This window comes from Bos grunniens, chromosome 24, assembly GCF_055505025.1.
Source record: "Bos grunniens cultivar Pamir isolate PY7600 chromosome 24, Bosgru_T2T1.0, whole genome shotgun sequence".
In the NCBI taxonomy this organism is placed as follows: Eukaryota; Metazoa; Chordata; class Mammalia; order Artiodactyla; family Bovidae; genus Bos; species Bos grunniens.
This window is the reverse complement of record NC_141188.1, coordinates 42,180,045-42,198,659: the sequence shown is the minus strand read 5'-3', so window position 1 is coordinate 42,198,659 and position 18,615 is coordinate 42,180,045. Positions and strand designations below refer to the sequence as shown.

The following is an 18,615-nucleotide window of genomic DNA, read 5'->3' as shown; positions in this document are numbered from 1 at the left end:
TCTCTAAGGACAAAGGTGGAAAACAAAGTGAAGACACCTGCTTTGGGTCTTCCTCAGCTTACCACACTCACAGTATTGTCTATACAATACCACATTCCTCCATGAATGTCCACTCCTCATGAAAACCAGTATAAACATACTCAGGTCTGTGTGTGCACATCTCCATTTCCTTATGAGGCTCCCGTGTCACATAAAACATACAGGAAGTATATCTATATGCTTTTCTCCCATTTATCTGTCTTTCTCGGTTTCAGATCCTGTCAGCGACCCTAGGAGGGCCAAATAAAACTTTCCCCTCTCCTATATAAGTAAAGGAAAAGCACTGGCTAAAATCCAACAGCCTTTCATGATTGATTTTTAAATAACATCTAACAAAGTAGGAATATAAGAGAATGTCCTTCCTGATAGTGAGCATCTATGAAAAACCCAAACTCACAGCTAACATCACACTTCATGGTGAAAGGCTGGAAATTTCCCTCCAAAGACATGAACACAACAAAGACATCTGTTCTTTCCACTTGTACTCAGCACTGTACAGGAGGTTTCAGCCCCAGCAAGTAGGCAGGAAAATGAATCAAAGGTACCCAGACTGAACAACAGGATATAAAACTAAACCTAAAGATCGCGGGTCTTGAAAATTCTAAGGATCTACAAAAAACAAGTAGCACTTATAATAAGTAAGTTCAACAGGGTCTCGGGATATGAGGTCACTGTACAAAAATCAGCTGTGTTGCTATACACTTGTAATGAACAATCTAATAATGAAATTAAGAAAGCAATCCCATTTATTTGTTGTTGCTTTTCAGTTGCCAAGTCGAGTTTCATGGACTGTAGCACACCAGGCTCCTGTAGAGCAGTATCAAAATGAATACATAGGAATACATTTAATGAGAGAAGTTCAGTTTGTACCTTGAAGACTGCAAACACTATTGAAGGAAATATTAGAAAGCCTGAGTAAAAGGAAAAACATCCCACGTTCCCATACAACTTTGAGAGGATGAACGGAATGATATGTGATGTTAAAATGCTGCATAGCTTATAAGATATAAAAATATATACCGGCATCACAAGGTCATAATAATAATAATACCCACATATGCCTAAGTTACGACCTGCTTAAAAACAGGAGACAATATTATGAAGCTGAAAAAACCGCTTCTTCAGTTTCTCCTACCAGGATTATTGAACCAAATTCAAAATATAGCTTTAGGGTGCACACCAAATACAGAAATTATCTATGTTCATCAGAAGCTGTGTGAAGCCACAGCACAGGCATTTCCACATTTCAAAACGATCTGGCATCTTACTGTCACTACGCGAAAATCAATTTTATGAGCAACTGTACACCCTTAACAGAACAGCTACTTTTAAAAAAGTGTCGTAATGCCTGCTCATAAACCTATATGAATCCAAACAGGAGCCTTTAGAGTGAAGTAAATAAAGTTCAGCAGTTTTACATCTTTGGGGAAAGCAGAATTTTGGATATGAAATATTTATGCTCCTTCACGATGTAAATTTAATGAGCCTCAGCATTTCAAAATAATTGATTATTATTTAGAAACCCTGATAGGAAATCCCCTAGAATACAAACTATAAAGCTTTCCCTTTTAAGACCAAACGACTGCCTTCTTTAAAATCTTTATTTGCATGTTTTCCCCATAAACTTGGCAATTCAGGAGAAGATAACGACAGAAAGGCCATCATCAAGACCGTTTAAAGCTCACAGTTCAACACACCATTGTAGCATCCATCACCTTGGGACACAGGCTGTTTTGCGATTCTGTCTCCTAACAGCAGTTTGTAGAGCCAATTAGGTATCAGAACCGGTATTCTCCAAAGGAGAGACATAAACACCATTTCTGCGGCTGCAGGCAGCTGGTCTTGGGAAGAATGCACTGAACTGTGGGAGACACATTTCAGGAAGGCTCTGACGGAAGGGGAAGCATTAAGTCTTTCTCTCCTACTGAAGGCAGTGACTAGAATCCTGCCGGATGGGAGGGGGTCCACTTCAGGAGCCGTTCTGTTGGCCAGAGGCCTCTGCACCTGCACCCAGAGCAGCAGAGACACCTGCCGGGTCGTGAGGTTTGCTCCAGGAAACGGCTCAGCACACAGTAGGTCCATCTGATGTCTCTCCTGGCGAGAGGTGAATCAGAAGACCTGAACGTTCATGCGCCTGAGAGGATCTCAGGGCACTTTTCCAAGCCTGAGGCTATGACTCTGAGCATTTGGCCAAATTCCAACTCAGGTAATTATATTCTGCTTCTTGAATTTGCCCTGCTGTTCCCATTAGGAACATTTTTTTTTTTTTTTTTTTTTTTGCCTTTTCAGAAAAAAGGGACTGAAATTCTTGTTGAATTCGCTAGTATTGCTGACAGAAGAAAAGGCCGAGCACTGAGTTACAATAGGAACGTCCTGACCGGGTAATGAGCAAGATGACTGCCGAGCTTGAACTGGGACACCAGATAAAGATCTCAGAGAGCAAGACCCTTTGGGGTGGAATCAAACAATGGTGTCATGATAGCCCAGTGGATAACAGCCACCCAGACTTGTCTGTGACTACCGTGTGGAGTAATCACTGGGGCATGTCTCAGCCCACACAGTAAAAGCAGACATTCCTGCAAGTGTTTTTATTTCTAGTATCAGCCTAGCTATAACCACACCCCCATGGATTTGGCTGGGGACCTTCAGCAGAAAGGGTGGCGCTAGCAGCAAAGAACCCGCCTGCCAATGTAGGAGACATGAGACGCAGGTTCAAGCCCTGGGCTGGGAAGATCCCCTGGAGAAGGGCATGGCAACCCACTCCAGTATTCTTGCCTGGGAAATCTCGTGGACAGAGGAGCCTGGCAGGCTACAGTCCACGGTTGCACAGAGTCAGACAGGACTGAAGCGATTTAGCACACATGCATGCTTCAGCAGAGATCCAGAATGGTCTGAATGAGCCAATTTCCCTTTAAAGCCAGGGACCCTAAAAGTAAAGCAGGCCACCATCTCTGAGATGGTCAAAGACGTAATGTCTGACAATATCAACCTGGGGCAAGGATACAGGCAACTCAAATATCCACGCATTGCTGGTGGGTGTGGAACTGGGCAGACACCTTTCATACCAATTTGGCAGCATCTCGTAAAACTTTCTAACCGACATCTCAGCAACTCTGCCTGTAAGAATACACATCTCCCAGGTTCTCACAAACTGCATGCAAAGGCATGCATGTGCACACACACACACGGGTGTGTACTGCAGCCATGTCTGTCACAGAGAAAAACTGGGTCTTAGGGGGAACTAAATATTCACAGACGAATACAAAAATACAGTGTAGTATATGTATATGATGCAATCTGATGGACTGACCTAAAAATATAATGTTAAGAGGGGAAGAAAAGAAGAGAGTGATTTGTACTGTTCAATGCCACTCATTAGAATTTACAAAGGCGGGATTTCCCTGGTGGTCCAGTGGCTAAGACTCCACATTCCCACTGCAAAGGGTGCAGGTTTGATTCCTGGTCTAGGAACTAAGATCCCTCATGCTGTGAGGCATGGCACCAAAAAAAGAATTTATAAAAGGCAAACATAACTGATTTTTTCTGAGCACATGATTATGGGAAGCTCTGTACACACACACACACACACACACACACTCACACACACACGCACTAAGCACACACAGACACAGACACATAGATTTGCAGAGTTTTGGTTGCTCAGCTTCCAACATTCTCTTTTGAGGTTGGATATTTCAACATACCAAATATTCCCATAGTCCCCATTGCTGATTTTCACTTTCAAGGCACTCAGTCATTTTTCACTTACAATGCCTCACACATGACACATGTATGTGAACTTCTGGGCTAGCACAGCGCCACCTACAACTCCATGAGGGACTCTCTAGATAGGACAAACTTCCCTCCAGGTTTTAGCACTTTCTCCCATCCATAACATAAATACACCCCCAACCATGTCCCTGAAGGATTAAAAGTTGAGGCAACTTACTACACGGATGTCCTAACACCTTCACTTCATCAATAGCGAGGTAACCTTGATGTCCAGAAGTTATGACTTCAAAAATCACCTGAAAGATTAAGAAAGGTTTTCATTATTCATTCACTTTATCAACTTTGACCTAACATTTCCTGTAGATAAGATACCTCATTTCAACCATTCATTCATGTTTCCCACAGACATCATCGAATGTCTAGTAATCCGACAGTCAAATGGTCTAGGTTCTAAAACTGCAATAACAACTAAGACTAAAACTCAGTTTTTTGGGAGGTGAATGTGGGGAGCAGACAGCAGTACAATCAAGGTCTCACCCCATGAAGGTGAGGGGGGACCCCAGGGAGGAACCGATACTCAAAAGACAGAGGTTGAGTCATCTTCCAGAGGTGATGTTAAGATTTAAATTGCTTTAAGATAATATATTTTCTGGGCTTTCCCCATGGCTCAGCAGTAAAGAACCTGCGTGCCATGCAGGAGCCGCAGGAGACATGGGTTCCATCTCTGGGTGGGGAAGATCCCCCGGAGAAGGGAACGGACATCCACTCCAATATTCTTGCCTGGAGAATCCCATGGACAGAAGAGTCTGGTGGGCTGCAGTCCATAGGGTTGCAAAACGTCGGACACAACTGAAGTGACTTATTATGCATGCGACATATCTTCTGGTCAACTTCTTTGAGGGGACTCTATGGACCAACTGGAACCACATGGGGTCTTAGGTTTTATACAACTAATACATGCAATTAAAATGTTTAAAGTACTATGAAAGAAGAGAACAGGATACTAGGAGGACATACTCCAGAGGACCTTCCATGAGGAAGCGGTGTTTGAGCTGAGAGCTGGCAGTGAACGAGCCAAAGGTGAGAAGAGTGTAAGGTATCTTCCAGGGAATGTGCAAAGGCCCTGGGGTGGACATGACCGTGACCATAAAGAGGAAAACTGGGACCTACAGCTCTAAAGGTCAGCTGTGACCAGGCGCAGAGGCTCCACTCATAGGGAACACACCATATTAGAAATACAGAGAAGAGCTGTGCTGGCTGAAATTCAGATGGTAGAGTATGAACTGGGAGGAAAATGATATAAAAATCTTATGATGAAGGCTTTACAACTGTTTGATCCTAGGAGAAGCAGGGCAACAGAAAAAGGGAAACATGCTCTGAGGTCCTCAAGACGAATAACATTTTGACATAGTGGACTCAGAGAAGTTGAGGCTAAAGGAGAAAAAAGAACCACTAACAAAAGCTCTCCATTGTCAGGCTAGTGTTAATGCTAACAGGTCCACATGACACAGCAGGAATCCGTGTCGCAGGGAGACCACATGAAGAGGATCATTCTTAATGCACAACCCAGCATCCTCCATTCAAGAAATGGACTTATTTATTCATATAAAAACCTGCACATGAATGTTCATAGAAGCTTTATTCAATATAAGCAGAAGCCAGAGATAGTCCAGATGCCATTCAAATGATTAAACAGAGAGTGGTACATCCATGGTTACTGCTGCTAAGTCACTTCGGTCGTGTCCGACTCTGTGCGACCCCATAGACGGCAGCCACCAGGCTCCCCCGTCCCTGGGATTCTCCAGGCAAGAACACTGGAGTGGGTTGTCATTTCCTTCTCCAATGCGTGAAAATGAAAAGTGAAAGTGAAGTCGCTCAGTTGTGTCCGACCCTTAGTGACCCCATGGACTGCAGCCCACCAGGCTCCTCTGTCCATGGGATTCTTCAGGCAAGAGTACTGGAGTGGGGTTCTATTGCCTTCCATTGTTACTAGTCAGCACTAAAAAGGGACAATTTTTTTTTAATTGGAGGATAATTGCTTTACAATGTTGTGTTGCTCTCTACCATGTAAGAATGTGAATCAGCCATAAGAATACATATGTCCCCTCCCTCGTGAGCCTCCCTGCCCCTCCCATCGCATCCCAGCCCTCTGGGTCATCACAGAGCACGAGCTTGAGCTCCCTGTGTTGCACAGCAGCTTCCCACTAGCTGTCTGTTTCATACACGGTACTGTGTGTGTGTCGCTGCTCCTCTCTCAATCTGTCCCTCTCTCCTTCCCCTGCTGTGTTCACAAGTATGTTCTCTATGTCTGCGTTTCTACTGCTGCCCTGCAAATAGATTCATCAGTGCCATTTTTCTAGATTCCATATATATGCATTATTATATAACATCTGTTTTTCTCTTTCTGACTTACTTCTGTATTAACAGCCTCTAGGTTCATCCACCTCACTAGAACTGACTCAAATTCAAGGAACTAACTACCGACAGAACCACTGACTAGATGAATCCCCAGAGAACAGCATTGAGTGAAAAAGCCCATCAGAAAAGATTACACGCAATATGATTCCATTTATGTAACAACGTGTAATGTCAGCATTTCAGAAACGGAGGCCAGGTGAGTGCTTGCCAGGGCTCAGGGATGGAGGGAGAAGGAGCAGGAGCTCACTTCAGTTCAGTCGCTCAGTCGTCTCCGACTCTTCGCGACTCCACGGAAGCAGCAGGAAAGACAGGGCAAAGTCTTAAGCACTGGACTGCAAGTGTGCACGCCTGCTCAGTTGCTCAGTCCTGTCCAGTTTTTTGCGACCCCATGATGTAGTCCACCAGGTTCCTCTGTCCATGGGATTCTCCAAGCAGGAATACTGGAGTGGGTTGCCATTTCCCACTCCAAGGGATCTTCCTGACCCAGGGATTGAACCTGTGTCCCCCGAGTCTCCGTCACTGCAGGCATCGACGTGTCAATGTGACACGTGTCAAGTGACACTGCTGTGTCACTTGAGAAACCAGGGAAGTCCTTAAACAAGTTTCTTAAAAGCATATTTAAGCATGCCCTGAAAAGCTTTTCTCGTCGTGAACCCTTGCTCTCTGGCAAGTTTTCCAGTTTGTACTTTTTTTCTAGCCAATGCCCTTGCCAAGAAAGCTTCAGAAGCAGAAATAGTTTTGTCTCTTTTTTTCAAACAAGGGACCACTCTATCAAAAGACAAGTATTGCTGTACAGAAATATAACACACATGAAGGGGTGGGGGTGGATCACAGGAGTGTCTGAGATGCCTGCTCCCAGAGCCAGAAAGATGGAAGTCAGAGGAAACTAACACAAGACCATAGACAGCACCACCGGAAAGCAAAAAAAAAAAAAAAGGTGTAAAAATTGATGTGGGATGTGGCCATGCTTATTTTTATCAAACAGGACAGAACCTATTAAAAATCTATATTAGAAGTAAGACTTGAGCCTCTTAAGGGAACCACACCAATTTTTTTCTTTATAAAAAATCAACAATTCAAAAAACATTTATTTACCATTTACATCCATGTCCCAGGCACCTTTTGTATGTATTATCTAATTTTTCTCAGTCAACCATATCCACTGGAGTGAATATTATCTACCTCAGTAGATACAAAGTTAAGTGATTTTTCTGAGGTCACATACTCAGGGTGTAATTCCAGGTCTATTTTATTTCCAAGTCTGAACTTTCTTCATGTGACTCGACTGCCTATGTATGCATATACACATATAATATACAACCATGCGTACACACACGTGTGTGTGTGCTCGGTCGCTTCAGTCACGTCTGACTCTTTGCAAACCCATGGACTGTAGCCCAGCAGGCTCCTCTGTCAATGGGATTTTCCGGGCCAGGCGAGAATACTGGAATGGGTTGTTATTTCCTCCCGCAGGTGATCTCCCCATCCATGGACCGAGCCTGCATCTCTCATGTGTCCTGCGTTGGCAGACAGGTTCTTTACCACTAGTGTTACCTGGGAAGCCCATACACATATATACACACACACAAATATACATATATAACTTTTACTGCATAAATGCATATATGTTCTAAATTCTTTATTTCTAGATTGAAGTAAGAATGTAGCCATCTATTTGACCCAGAAATATAGCTGCAAGGGCCAAACTTTATGACACAGTTTTAACAACACGAACTTCAAGACAAGGGTCAGCAAACTATAGCAAATGGACCAAATCTGCCCCTAATCTCTTGTTTCTGTCTGGCCCACAAACCATGGATGGTGTTTACAGTTTTCATTGGTAGCAGGAACTCAAAAGAAGATTTTGTGATACACGAGAAATATGTGTGTGTGTGTGTGTGTGTGCTTAGTCGCTCAGTTGTATCTGACTCTTTGTGACCCATGGACCATAACCTGCCAAGCTCTTCTGTCCATGGAATTCTCCAGGCAAGAATACTAGAGTGGGTTGCTATTTCCTTCTCCTGGGGATCTCTTCCTGACCCAGAGATAGAATCCAGGTCTCCTGCATTGGCAGGCAGATTCTTTACTGTCTGAGCCACTAGGGAAGCCCAACATGAGTATATGAAACTCAAATTTCCATGCCTGCAAATTAAGCTTTATTGGAAAGCAGTCACACCCATTCATTTATGGATTATCTATGGTGACTCTCACAATCTCAGCACCGTGGAGTTGCTGCCACAGAGACCATCTGGCTTGAAAAGCCTGAAGTATTTACTATCCAGCCTCCTGCTTTAAGAGGAAACCTTCCTGCTTGGCTCACCAGCAGCTGCTGGTTAACCAGTAATGACTCTGGTTAACAAGAAAGCATACGTCGATAGCAATAATTCGTCACAGCAAGTTCAATATGCTTTGCACTTGCTGGGGGAGCCTTGTACTCCTCTAGCAATGGCAGGGAGAAAGCCCTCTCCTGGGCTGGCTTGTTTCAACTCTATTACAGGGGTGGGTGTTTTCACCCACATTACCTTGCAGTAATCATTACCAAATTTTTAAAGCATAAAACAAAACCATAGAAATGAATTACTTGATAAACCTCAAAACACTGTCTTAACAATTAAACTAAAAATGAAACAGGGCTTCCTTGGTGATGCAGTGGTTAAGAATGCCATGCAGGGGATACCAGTTTGATCCCTGGTCCGGAAAGATCCCACATGCTGCAGAGCAGCTAAGCCCGGGTGCCACACTACTGATTCCATGCTCCAGAGCCAGTGCTCTGCAACAAGAGAAGCCACCACAGTGAGAAGCCGGCACAGGACAGCTAGACGTAGCTCCCACTTGCCGCAACTAGAGAAAGCCCACACGCGGCAACAAAGACCCAATGCAGCCAAAAAGTAACTAAAAAAATAAAGAAGAAAAAATTTATTAAAAAGGAAAGAAAACCCAGCTCATTTAGAAGGCAAATCCTCTATAAAGATGCCAAACTACGAAGAATTTATAATAAAAATTTCATATTCAAGCCTCTCACATCTCATTCTACACAAAGTCCTTTGGCATTCGCTAGATTGCAGCTAAATGTTTGTGTTTTTACTGATACACATGCATTTTTAGGATAAATGCCTTTGCCCTCCAGCCTAACCTAAGCTATGATTATTTGAAAGGTTGAAAGCCGAAGTGGGGGGTGGGTAAGATGGAATCACAGAGTCAAACTGCATTATTCTAGGATAATTTTGTCACCATACAGTTATATCACCTTTCTTGAGGGGGGAGGCAGGGAATCTGACTTAATGGAAAACACAATGAATCCTCAGTATTTGTTGATTCTGAATCTGACTGCTCTGTAATTTATTTGAAATCCCAAAATCAATCCTCACAAAGCATTCTTGGTCATGTGAGAACAAGGACAGAGCAGCAAACGCTAGAGTTGCCGGACACACGCGGCCCAGCAGAGGCTGGGGAAAAAGGGGCTCTGCCTTCTAGTTTCCCCTCTTCTGCTGCTAACAACTGTCCTCATCCGAGGCTAAATGTTCTACGTTTTTCACCTTTTCGAGCCTTTTACTGGCGATGCTGCTGTTTAAGACGGCCCCCAGCTCAGCACTAAAGTGCTGTCTGGTCGTTGCCAAGCACACAAGGCTGTGATGTGTCTTACAGAGAAAACACATTTGTTAAATAAATAAACTTCCTTCAGGCCTGAGCTAGTGCTCTTGGCCACGTTCAATGACAGGAATCAATGACATACATTAAACAAGGCACACATAAACCAAGGTTATGCCTTGACCTGTCGATGAAAACCTCATGGCCAGAGGCTCTCATGGCGGGGCTGACGCCGTGCTCCCCACAGAAGCAGCGGTGCAGTGTTTACTGATTCAGCACTCACAGTGATGTTTGGGACAAAACTGCAGGAGTGTGTTTGGATTCACACCGAGGCCTACTTCTATGAAAGTTCTTGGCCGCTGGAAGGACTCGATGCTCATTTCTGCTGCTGGTTCCCAGATGTTATTGGCAGTGGTGGGAAGTAAAGACATATAGGCTAGACAGAGCCCATAGACATTCCATCACTCAACACACAATGTCTCTGGGGGACAAGATGTTGCACCCCCGGCGTCTTTGGAGCCTTGGGGGAAAGCTGCTAAATTTCAGTTAGGAAAGAGCTGGTTACACCACTGACTAATGAGTGCTGTTTTGTTCGCTCATGAAGACTCATCCTGGATCTGAGTCCGCCAAACGGGAGATGGGAAGAGGTTTAATCCGGCAGCATCTCTGGTGCTCCCCGCTTCAGTGAGGAGCAAACTTAGCTTTCTACACTGCCATTTCCCCTGGCCACATGTGAACAAAGCAAAGGCCTTAGGTTACAACACAAACACTCTCCATGGAAGATGGGCTGGTGGAAGCCATCTGTCAGTCCCTAGAACAAAGGGCTCCCGTGGCATCTGTCTGTCTTCCCACACGGAGCCCCATAGCCCCTTTCTGGTTTTGATTTAAATAAAAAGCTATAGTGTATCATATTGAGGACTGAATTTCAAGCTATGAATTTGGAGGGGAGCACAAACATTCAGTCTATAGTGGAAGTTAAGACATGATTATTTCTGAGGATGGGCTAAATATGAGAGGGGCAGAGGCTGGGAGAGGGGCGAGTCTGGAGGAGTGGAGCGTGTTCAATTTCTTAATATGGGTCATGACTTCATGAGCATATTTAATTTATAAACGTTTATCAAAATACATATATATTACTTATGCATTTTTCTTTACATACTTAATTCAACAAAACTGTAAAATATTTGCCCACATCACACATTAATAAAAAACATCTTGACACTCCCACCAAAGGCTAAGTATATCATGTTCACAAAAACTGCTACTTTATTTTCCAAATAAAAAACTAAAACTAAAACATACACAGAAAAAGAAAAGTTTCTGTGATAAAGAAGAGCCAAAGCAAAACCACAAATGTTACGACTTTAGAAAATCAGGAAAAAAGAACCAAGACCTTTGTTTAGATGCACATATTGAAGTCATGTGAAAACCTACTTTCTCTAGGTTAAAAGCATTCAAAGGACAAGCTTCACAGTGGAGCTGATTATTGGTGCTTTGTTACATCACTCAGGACATTCTGAAATGATGCCATGTTTTTCCCTACCAATCAACACTAATTTCTTCAATTTTCTTGTGTTTTCCCTTTCTCTTTTGGAAAGTGGAAATGTTCTTTTCTAATCTTTTCTACTCATGGCTCAAATGTCCATTCTACAAAATGGGCTACGTAAGCAAATTAAGGCACAGGGAAACGAAATAGGAAAGTGATAAGGAAAAGTAATGAGAAGCTAGAAGCGACAGAACTCAGGGAAATGGAAGATGTTCACCCAGAAGAAGGACCTGTCCTTAATCATCAAATAACAAGTATAAACTGAGAAGGAAACTCAGAGATATGCAAGTTTTTCACAATGAATGGATAAAACATCATCTTTGAAGATATGAAACTGTCATGTGAATCCCTCTGCTTCCTAAAAGCAGCTCTGTGTCTGTAGTAAAGTGACAGCCTCATATGTCCTCACTGATTTCTTCAAACTCATCTCTTTTTAGCACAAAATGCAGGGGGCGGGGTACCTGATTAGAACAGCTTTCCTGCCTGAGACAGGGCTTCATTTCACTGCCATATTTAATTTCCTGTGTCCCCCAGACAGACAAAGCAAGCTGATTGTCTTGCACTTGGTACAAAGCGATTCAATGGTCTCACACTTGGTCTCACACATTGAATTAAGTAATTCCATAAGCTAAGGAATTAATGGAGTCAGGGAGCCTTCTCTTCTTCCATGAGTACATACCAGGATTCCCCAAGTGTGCTCCAGGAAACAACGAGACTCAAGAGATGTTCTGCTAAAGCCCAGATGGATGTCCACGTTTCACCCCAGTATATGCACCTGCCCCGTGTCACCCATGGGCTCTGAAATGCCTTGTGATACAGGATAGATTCGATTTCCCTTAAATCAGTGCTTCTTTCCATTTGGTTGGCCAATGCCTTTGAACCTTCCTTGGAACGCAGTTTGGAAAACACTCACCCATGCAGACCTCAGACACTGTCTATCACTTCGGTGACAAATGTCCCTATAGTCAAAGTTATGGTTTTTCCAGTAAGTCATGTATGGATGTGAGAGTTGGACCATAAAGAAAACTGAGTACTGAAGAACTGATGCTTTCAAATTGTGGTGCTAGAAAAGACTCTTGAGAGTCCCTTGGACAGCAAGGAGACCAAACCAGTGATCATATAGGAAATCAACCCTGAATATTCATTGGAAAGACTAATGCTGAAGCTGAAGCTCCAATATTTTGGCCACCTGTTGCGAAGAGTTGACTTATCAGAAAAGACTATGATGCTGGGAAAGATTGAAGGCAAAAGGTGAAGAAAGTGGCTGAGGATGAGATGGTTAGATAGCATCACCAACTCAATGACCATGAATCTGAGCAAACTCTGGGAAGGACAGGAGAGCCTGGCGTGCTATAGTCCACAGAGTCACAAAGAGTCAGACACAACTTAGCGACGGGACGACAACAACAACTTAGCAGCAAGTGCCTGCTGAGCTGCTACCACTCAGCGTGGCTTTCGTGACCTTCTCGAAAGTGGGCTGAAGGCCAGTCCAGTAAGAAACCAAGGCTGTCATGTGGGAGTCCAGCTGGAAGGTGAAGACAAGAGGTAAGAAAGACCAAGTCCTTCCTAGTCCCTCAAACCATCATCCACCAGGAAAGATGGCAGATGGGTAAAGGGTCAATCTTGGCTTAGCCTCCCAAGAAATGCTAGTCCCTTGGTAAGCTTGGTGTACAGAGAACAGAGAGCAGGGATCCACCTCTCCTCTCCTGCCAGGCCCTTCAGTGCATCTAAATGATTTGTTTTTACAGGAGGTCTGGTGGGCTACAGCCCACGGTTCGCAGAAAGAGTTGGACATGACGGAGGAGCCTGGTAAGCTACAGTCAGTCCATGGGGTGGCAAAGAGTCAGACACGACTGAGCAACTAGACAACAAGTGGAGCAACCAGAACACCGTCATCTTCCCTGACTTTCCCATCCTTCTTGTCACTGTCCCCTGCCTGGCATGACCCCTTATTTCAGGAGCTGAGTGGGGGTGGTGGTGATGGATTTCTAGACTACCTGTGCATTTTTTCCTTTTCAAAACAACCATTTCTGTTAAAGATCACTGCCCTCAGTCAGGACTCAGAGCCACTGTATCCAAAAGCAGGGCAGTGAATGTGGGGTTCCAGGAGTGTCTCTGGGTGCCCACAGGGTTAGGAACCCAGAGGAATCCATCAGAGGCCTCCAGAAACTTGTGGGGGTGGGGAAGAAGAGAGAGGAGCAGGGAAGGAACGGAATCCAAGTGAAGTATTTTCCAAAACCTTCACAACAAAGCAAAATGGAGCTTGAGAGAGGAAAATGCTATTCTTCAAATGGCAGTCAGTGAGTAAATCAAAGCAAGCAGGGGCTACAGCCCAGGTGCCCTGGCGAAAGCAGGTAGCCTGTGCATATGCTGCCCCCAACAGAGTGGCAGGTTCTACGTCACAGCGGTTAGGACAACACTAATTGAGGAATTAAGTACGCGGTAATCAAATGGCAACCCACTCCAGTATTCTTGCCTGGAAAAATCCATGGATGGAGGAGCCTGGCAGGCTAAAGTCCGTGGGGTCGCAAAGAACTGGACAAGACTGAGAAACTTCACTCTCACTTTCAAGCTCCATACCCTTGACGGTTTGTGTGTTAATGAACAGTAATTAACCTGCAAGTCCCTGTGTTCCATGCAAGTCATCATCGTGATGGGTACCTGCAGAATACTATTTTCCCATAAATAGGAAAAGCTCCACTAAATGACTACGTGGCAAGAACACTCCACTCTGCCAAGAAACGTTTTGAAATGCTACACATCCTAATAAAGATCATGTGAGCAGACAGGTTGTAAAAACAAAGGGATGCCCAAGAGAACAGATTATATTTATCCAATATACACAGGCCAGTGGTGTTCAGTTGCACTGAAAACCTTCCCAAACCCAATAACTTACAAGACTCAGATTCTGACCGAGATGAGAACTGACTCAGGATCTTGCAGCCAAAGATACGGGAGAAACAGACATTGTTGACATAAGTAAGGGAGGATCAGAGACAGGAGAGATAGGAGGCGCTCAGCACAGCACCCCCATGCCTGCCCTCCCCCACCCAGCGCACCTGCCCCCAGGGGTAGGCAGAGCACCATGATGGCAGCGCCAGGGCTACCTTGCTATAATGTTCTGGTGGCAAAGCCCTGGGTTCTTCCCTTTCAGTGTTTCAATGAATGATTTGTTGCCGGAAACTGTTTTCATTGCACACTTTCTGCCACGGCACCAAACACATTTAAGGAGTGACTGAGCAGGAAAAAGTATCAACTATTATCCACTTCTCCTTTTTTCTGTTTTCCACAAATCTGAATCTCCATAAATTACCACCATTTATTGAGAGATGAGAACATCCAAATTGTGCTTTGCCTTCCTCTTCCCGCCTCGCCCTGTCTTTAACTTAGTCCTGTAAGTAGGAAGGCTCATAAGTTTAAGTTGCCCAAACTAAAAACCGATTTCATATCCAAATCCAGTTCTGTCTGATGCAAAGCACATGTTCTTTTACTAGATGATGATGCTACCCGTTTTGAAGCAATATTATAATGTGAAATCATAACAGTATAAAATGAAATTCCTTAAATGACTTCATTCACCAATCTTTACTCATGAGATCAAAACTACCTTCAAAAGTGTAAAGAGCCTCTTATGGAAATAAAGTACTATATGAATATAAAGTATTTTAATATGGTAGTATTTTAAGCATATGGTCACTCCACATTAATTTGCTAGATCTTTATCATGTATTAATATCTTGTAGCCTAAATAATGGGAGTGTCTGGGGGAAGCAGATTCCCTGGGCAGTGAGAAAGGGTCTCAAAAAGGTGTCACTTCCTTTATTTATTTTTTTTTAAATATTTATTCTGTTTTGTTGGGTCTTCGTTGCAGCATTTGAGATCCTTAGTTGTAGCATGCCAACGCCTAACTGTGGCACTGGGATCTAGACACTGGAATGTAGCCAGTGCCAAAACTAAACCCATGCGCTGGGCTCTGGCAGCTGTGGAGGGTCCCGCAAGAGTTGAGTCTTAGAAGTTCTGGGTGGGGAAGGAAGAAGATTAGGGCAGAGATGAGCAGGATGCTCCTTCTGATCTTGTCTCGAGGCCAAGCAGACTAAGGAAGGCTGTCACGCAGGTTCCAGATGGGCACCTGCCGGGCCTTCTCTACTATGAGATTTGGCGTGTGTGCTCAGTCATCTGTGCAACCCCATGGACCAGAGCCCACAGCTTCCTCTGTTTATGGGATTTTCCAGGCAATACTGCGATGGGTTGCCATTTCCTGCTCCGAGGGATTGTCCTGACCTAGGGAATGAACCCATGTCTCCTGTTGTCTCCTGCACTGGCAAGCGGGTTCTTAACCACGAGTGCTACTGTAGGAAGGTCTCCTTCAAAAGGAGTTTCTCAAAACACTCAGCCCCTTAGCTTCATCCATCACATAGACCCTTCTGACACCTACCTTAGCCAAACCCACTTCCTTTGCTTCCATTTTAATCCAACAAAAGAAGAAACTTTGTCCTAAAGGCCATACTTTTTAATTATGCCCCTGACAGGTTATCAATACATTTATAAAAAAGAAGCATATGCAGTAAGTAGAGCATTTTCCTCTGGAGGAAAAATTACTGTTTACTCTTTTTTGTTTTATACATAAAAATAGCACATGGGCATTGTGCAAAATTTAGGATATGACATCTGAAGGAAAGAAAAACTTAAGTCACTAGCTGGGGCTATATTACTTTTTCATTTATTTATTTCACCATATAGTTTAATTATGTATGTGTAAAGTTAAAGTGTTAGTCACTCAGTGGTGTCTGACCCTTGTGACCCCATGGACTGTAGCCCACCAGACTCCTCTGCCCATGGGAGTTTTCAGGCAAGAATACTGGAGTGGGTTGAAATTCCTTTCTCCAGGGAATCTTCCTGACCCAGGGATCGAACCTGGCTGTCCTGAATTGCAGGCAGATTCTTTTACCATCTAAGCCAACAGGGAAGGCCAATTATATATACATATTTATGTATTAATACATATGTATTTAATTTAAAATTGAATCCAAAATGATGCTTTATGATTTTATACCAGTTTAATCCACTTAAGAACATAAGCTTATATATATTACTAAATGATCTTTTGTAATGTTATTCTTAATGGTTGCAAAATGACTTTTTGTATTGAGGTGGCATACATTAACTCATCCTCTATTGTTAGAAATGTAATACTGTCTCTGATTTTTCATTATTGTAAACATACTGCCATGAATATACTTGTAGCTAATTAGTTGCAACCGGTCTTCATTATTTCCTTAAGATGAATTCCTAATAGTAGATTGCTAAAATTAGACTTATCTAATTTTTTAACACTTCTAAAATGTATTGCCCAAGTGCACGCCGAAAGGATTTTAGCAATTTACATGTGTACTGCTGGCTTCCTAGGTGGCGCAGTGGTAAAGAATCCACCTGCCAAGGCAGAAAATGCAGGAGAAGTGGGTTCGATCCATGGTCCGGGAATGTCCCCTGAAGGAGGAAATGGCAACCCCCTCCCATATTCATGCCTGGAGAATGCCATGGATAGAAGAGCCTGGTGGGCTACAGTCCACGGGGTCGCAGAGAGTCAGACACAATTGAGCACTGAACACACACACACAACACAGAAAGCTAAACATCCTTACAAACAGTACTTCCTGCCCTGCTACAGATGACTTTCTATTTTCTTAACTTGATATATACAAAACAAGTTTAACTTTTTAGCTTTTTACTCATTTCTCAAGGTAATGTACAACAAAGCTTTCATATATTCCCTATCCAAGAGCACAAACTTTCTTTACCTTGGTCTAAAAATACCAATGCTTCTTACCCATTCTCCAATTAGACTAATAGAAAAATGATTTATATTTTCAGAAGTTAGAGGATATTACAAAACAGGAAATGAAAAATAAAGGGCATACCTGATAAAAGTTAGGCCAGAAGGTACTGATGGCCAGTTCTGCCCTGTTCCATGTACGGTTAGGGTCTCCAGATATATTCCAGATAGGGCTCCCCAAAGGCCCATTATTGACCTTCACGTAGACATTGAGTGACCCAGGGGCAGAATTACTCTTGCTAGACACAAAGTAGTGAAAGTCAATGCAGTGGGTGTCATTCTCCTTCAGCTGAGGTAGGAGGAGGTGGGCTCTCTGTCCCTCGGGTCTCCCGGATGTGTTCACCAACATGAAGGAGCCTGCAAAAAAAAAAAAATCAAAGGAGGGTCACAATATGAAAAACTACTTCCTGGGCATTTCTGAGAAGCCATCAACATGTCCATGGGTCAACACTGCAATTCTATACAGTTGACCTTGGCTTTCAAAGTCCTCTCTCTTTCACCTCTTTTTACCCCCAAAGTGTTCTCAAGATGAGTGGATGGCAAAGCCCCTTGATGTCACTGTGATTAGTCTCCTAAGGAACATGCATGGTTTTCTCTGTACTGTTCAATCTGATGGTCACTAGCCACATGTAGTTTTTTTAAGAAATTAATTAAAAATCTGTAATGTTGAGTCATATTTAAGATTCCATATATAAGTGATATTATCTGATACTTGTCTTTCTCTCTCTGACATACTTCACTTAGTATGATAATCTCTAGTTGCATTCATGGTCCTGCAAATGGGATTATTTTGCTCTATGGCTGAGTAGTATTACATTGTGTGTGTGTCTGTACATATCACATCTTCTTTATCTGTTCATCTGTCAATGGACATTGATGTCTTGGCTATTGTGAACAGTGCTGCTATAAACATAAGGGTGTGTGTATCTTTTTGAATTATAGTTTTGTCCAGATATATGCCCAGGAGTCAAATTGCTGGATAATGTGGGGAAGGAATGGATTCAATGGACATTAATTTGAGCAAACTCTGGGAGATAGAGAAGGACAGGGAAGCCTGGCATGCTGCAGTTCATGGGGTCTCAAAGAGTCAGACACAACTTAGCGACCAAACAACAGGGAAGGAATATTTGGGAGCTTGGGGTAGGTACATGCAAGGTATTACATACAGAATGGATAACAAGGTACTACTGTACATCAGAGGGAATGGTATTAAATATCCTGAGATAAAGCATAATGGGAAAAAATGTAAAAAAGAATGTGTGTGTATATATATATGTATATATATCTGATTTTCTTTGCTATACAACAGAAATTAATACAACATTGCTGCTGCTGCTAAGTCACTTCAGTCGTGTCCGACTCTGTGCGACCCCATAGATGGCAGCCCACCAGGCTCCCCCGTCCCTGGGAATCTCCAGACAAGAACACTGGAGTGGGTTGCCGTTTCCTTCTCCAATGC

General features: G+C 43.3%; 1 protein-coding gene across 5 annotated transcripts in view; it reads right to left on the bottom strand.

Moving 5' to 3' along the window:
• PTPRM (protein tyrosine phosphatase receptor type M) overlaps nt 1-18,615 on the bottom strand; it is a 665,820-nt gene that overhangs the window by 403,900 nt on the left and 243,305 nt on the right. For all 5 annotated transcript variants that reach the window (XM_086373140.1, XM_086373135.1, XM_086373137.1 and 2 more), the window contains exons 3-4: nt 17,242-17,513; nt 3,989-4,067 (exon numbers count right to left, since the gene is read on the bottom strand). In XM_086373140.1, the coding sequence (XP_086229266.1) occupies nt 3,989-4,067; nt 17,242-17,513 (351 nt within the window). The remainder of the gene's footprint in view (nt 1-3,988; nt 4,068-17,241; nt 17,514-18,615) is intronic.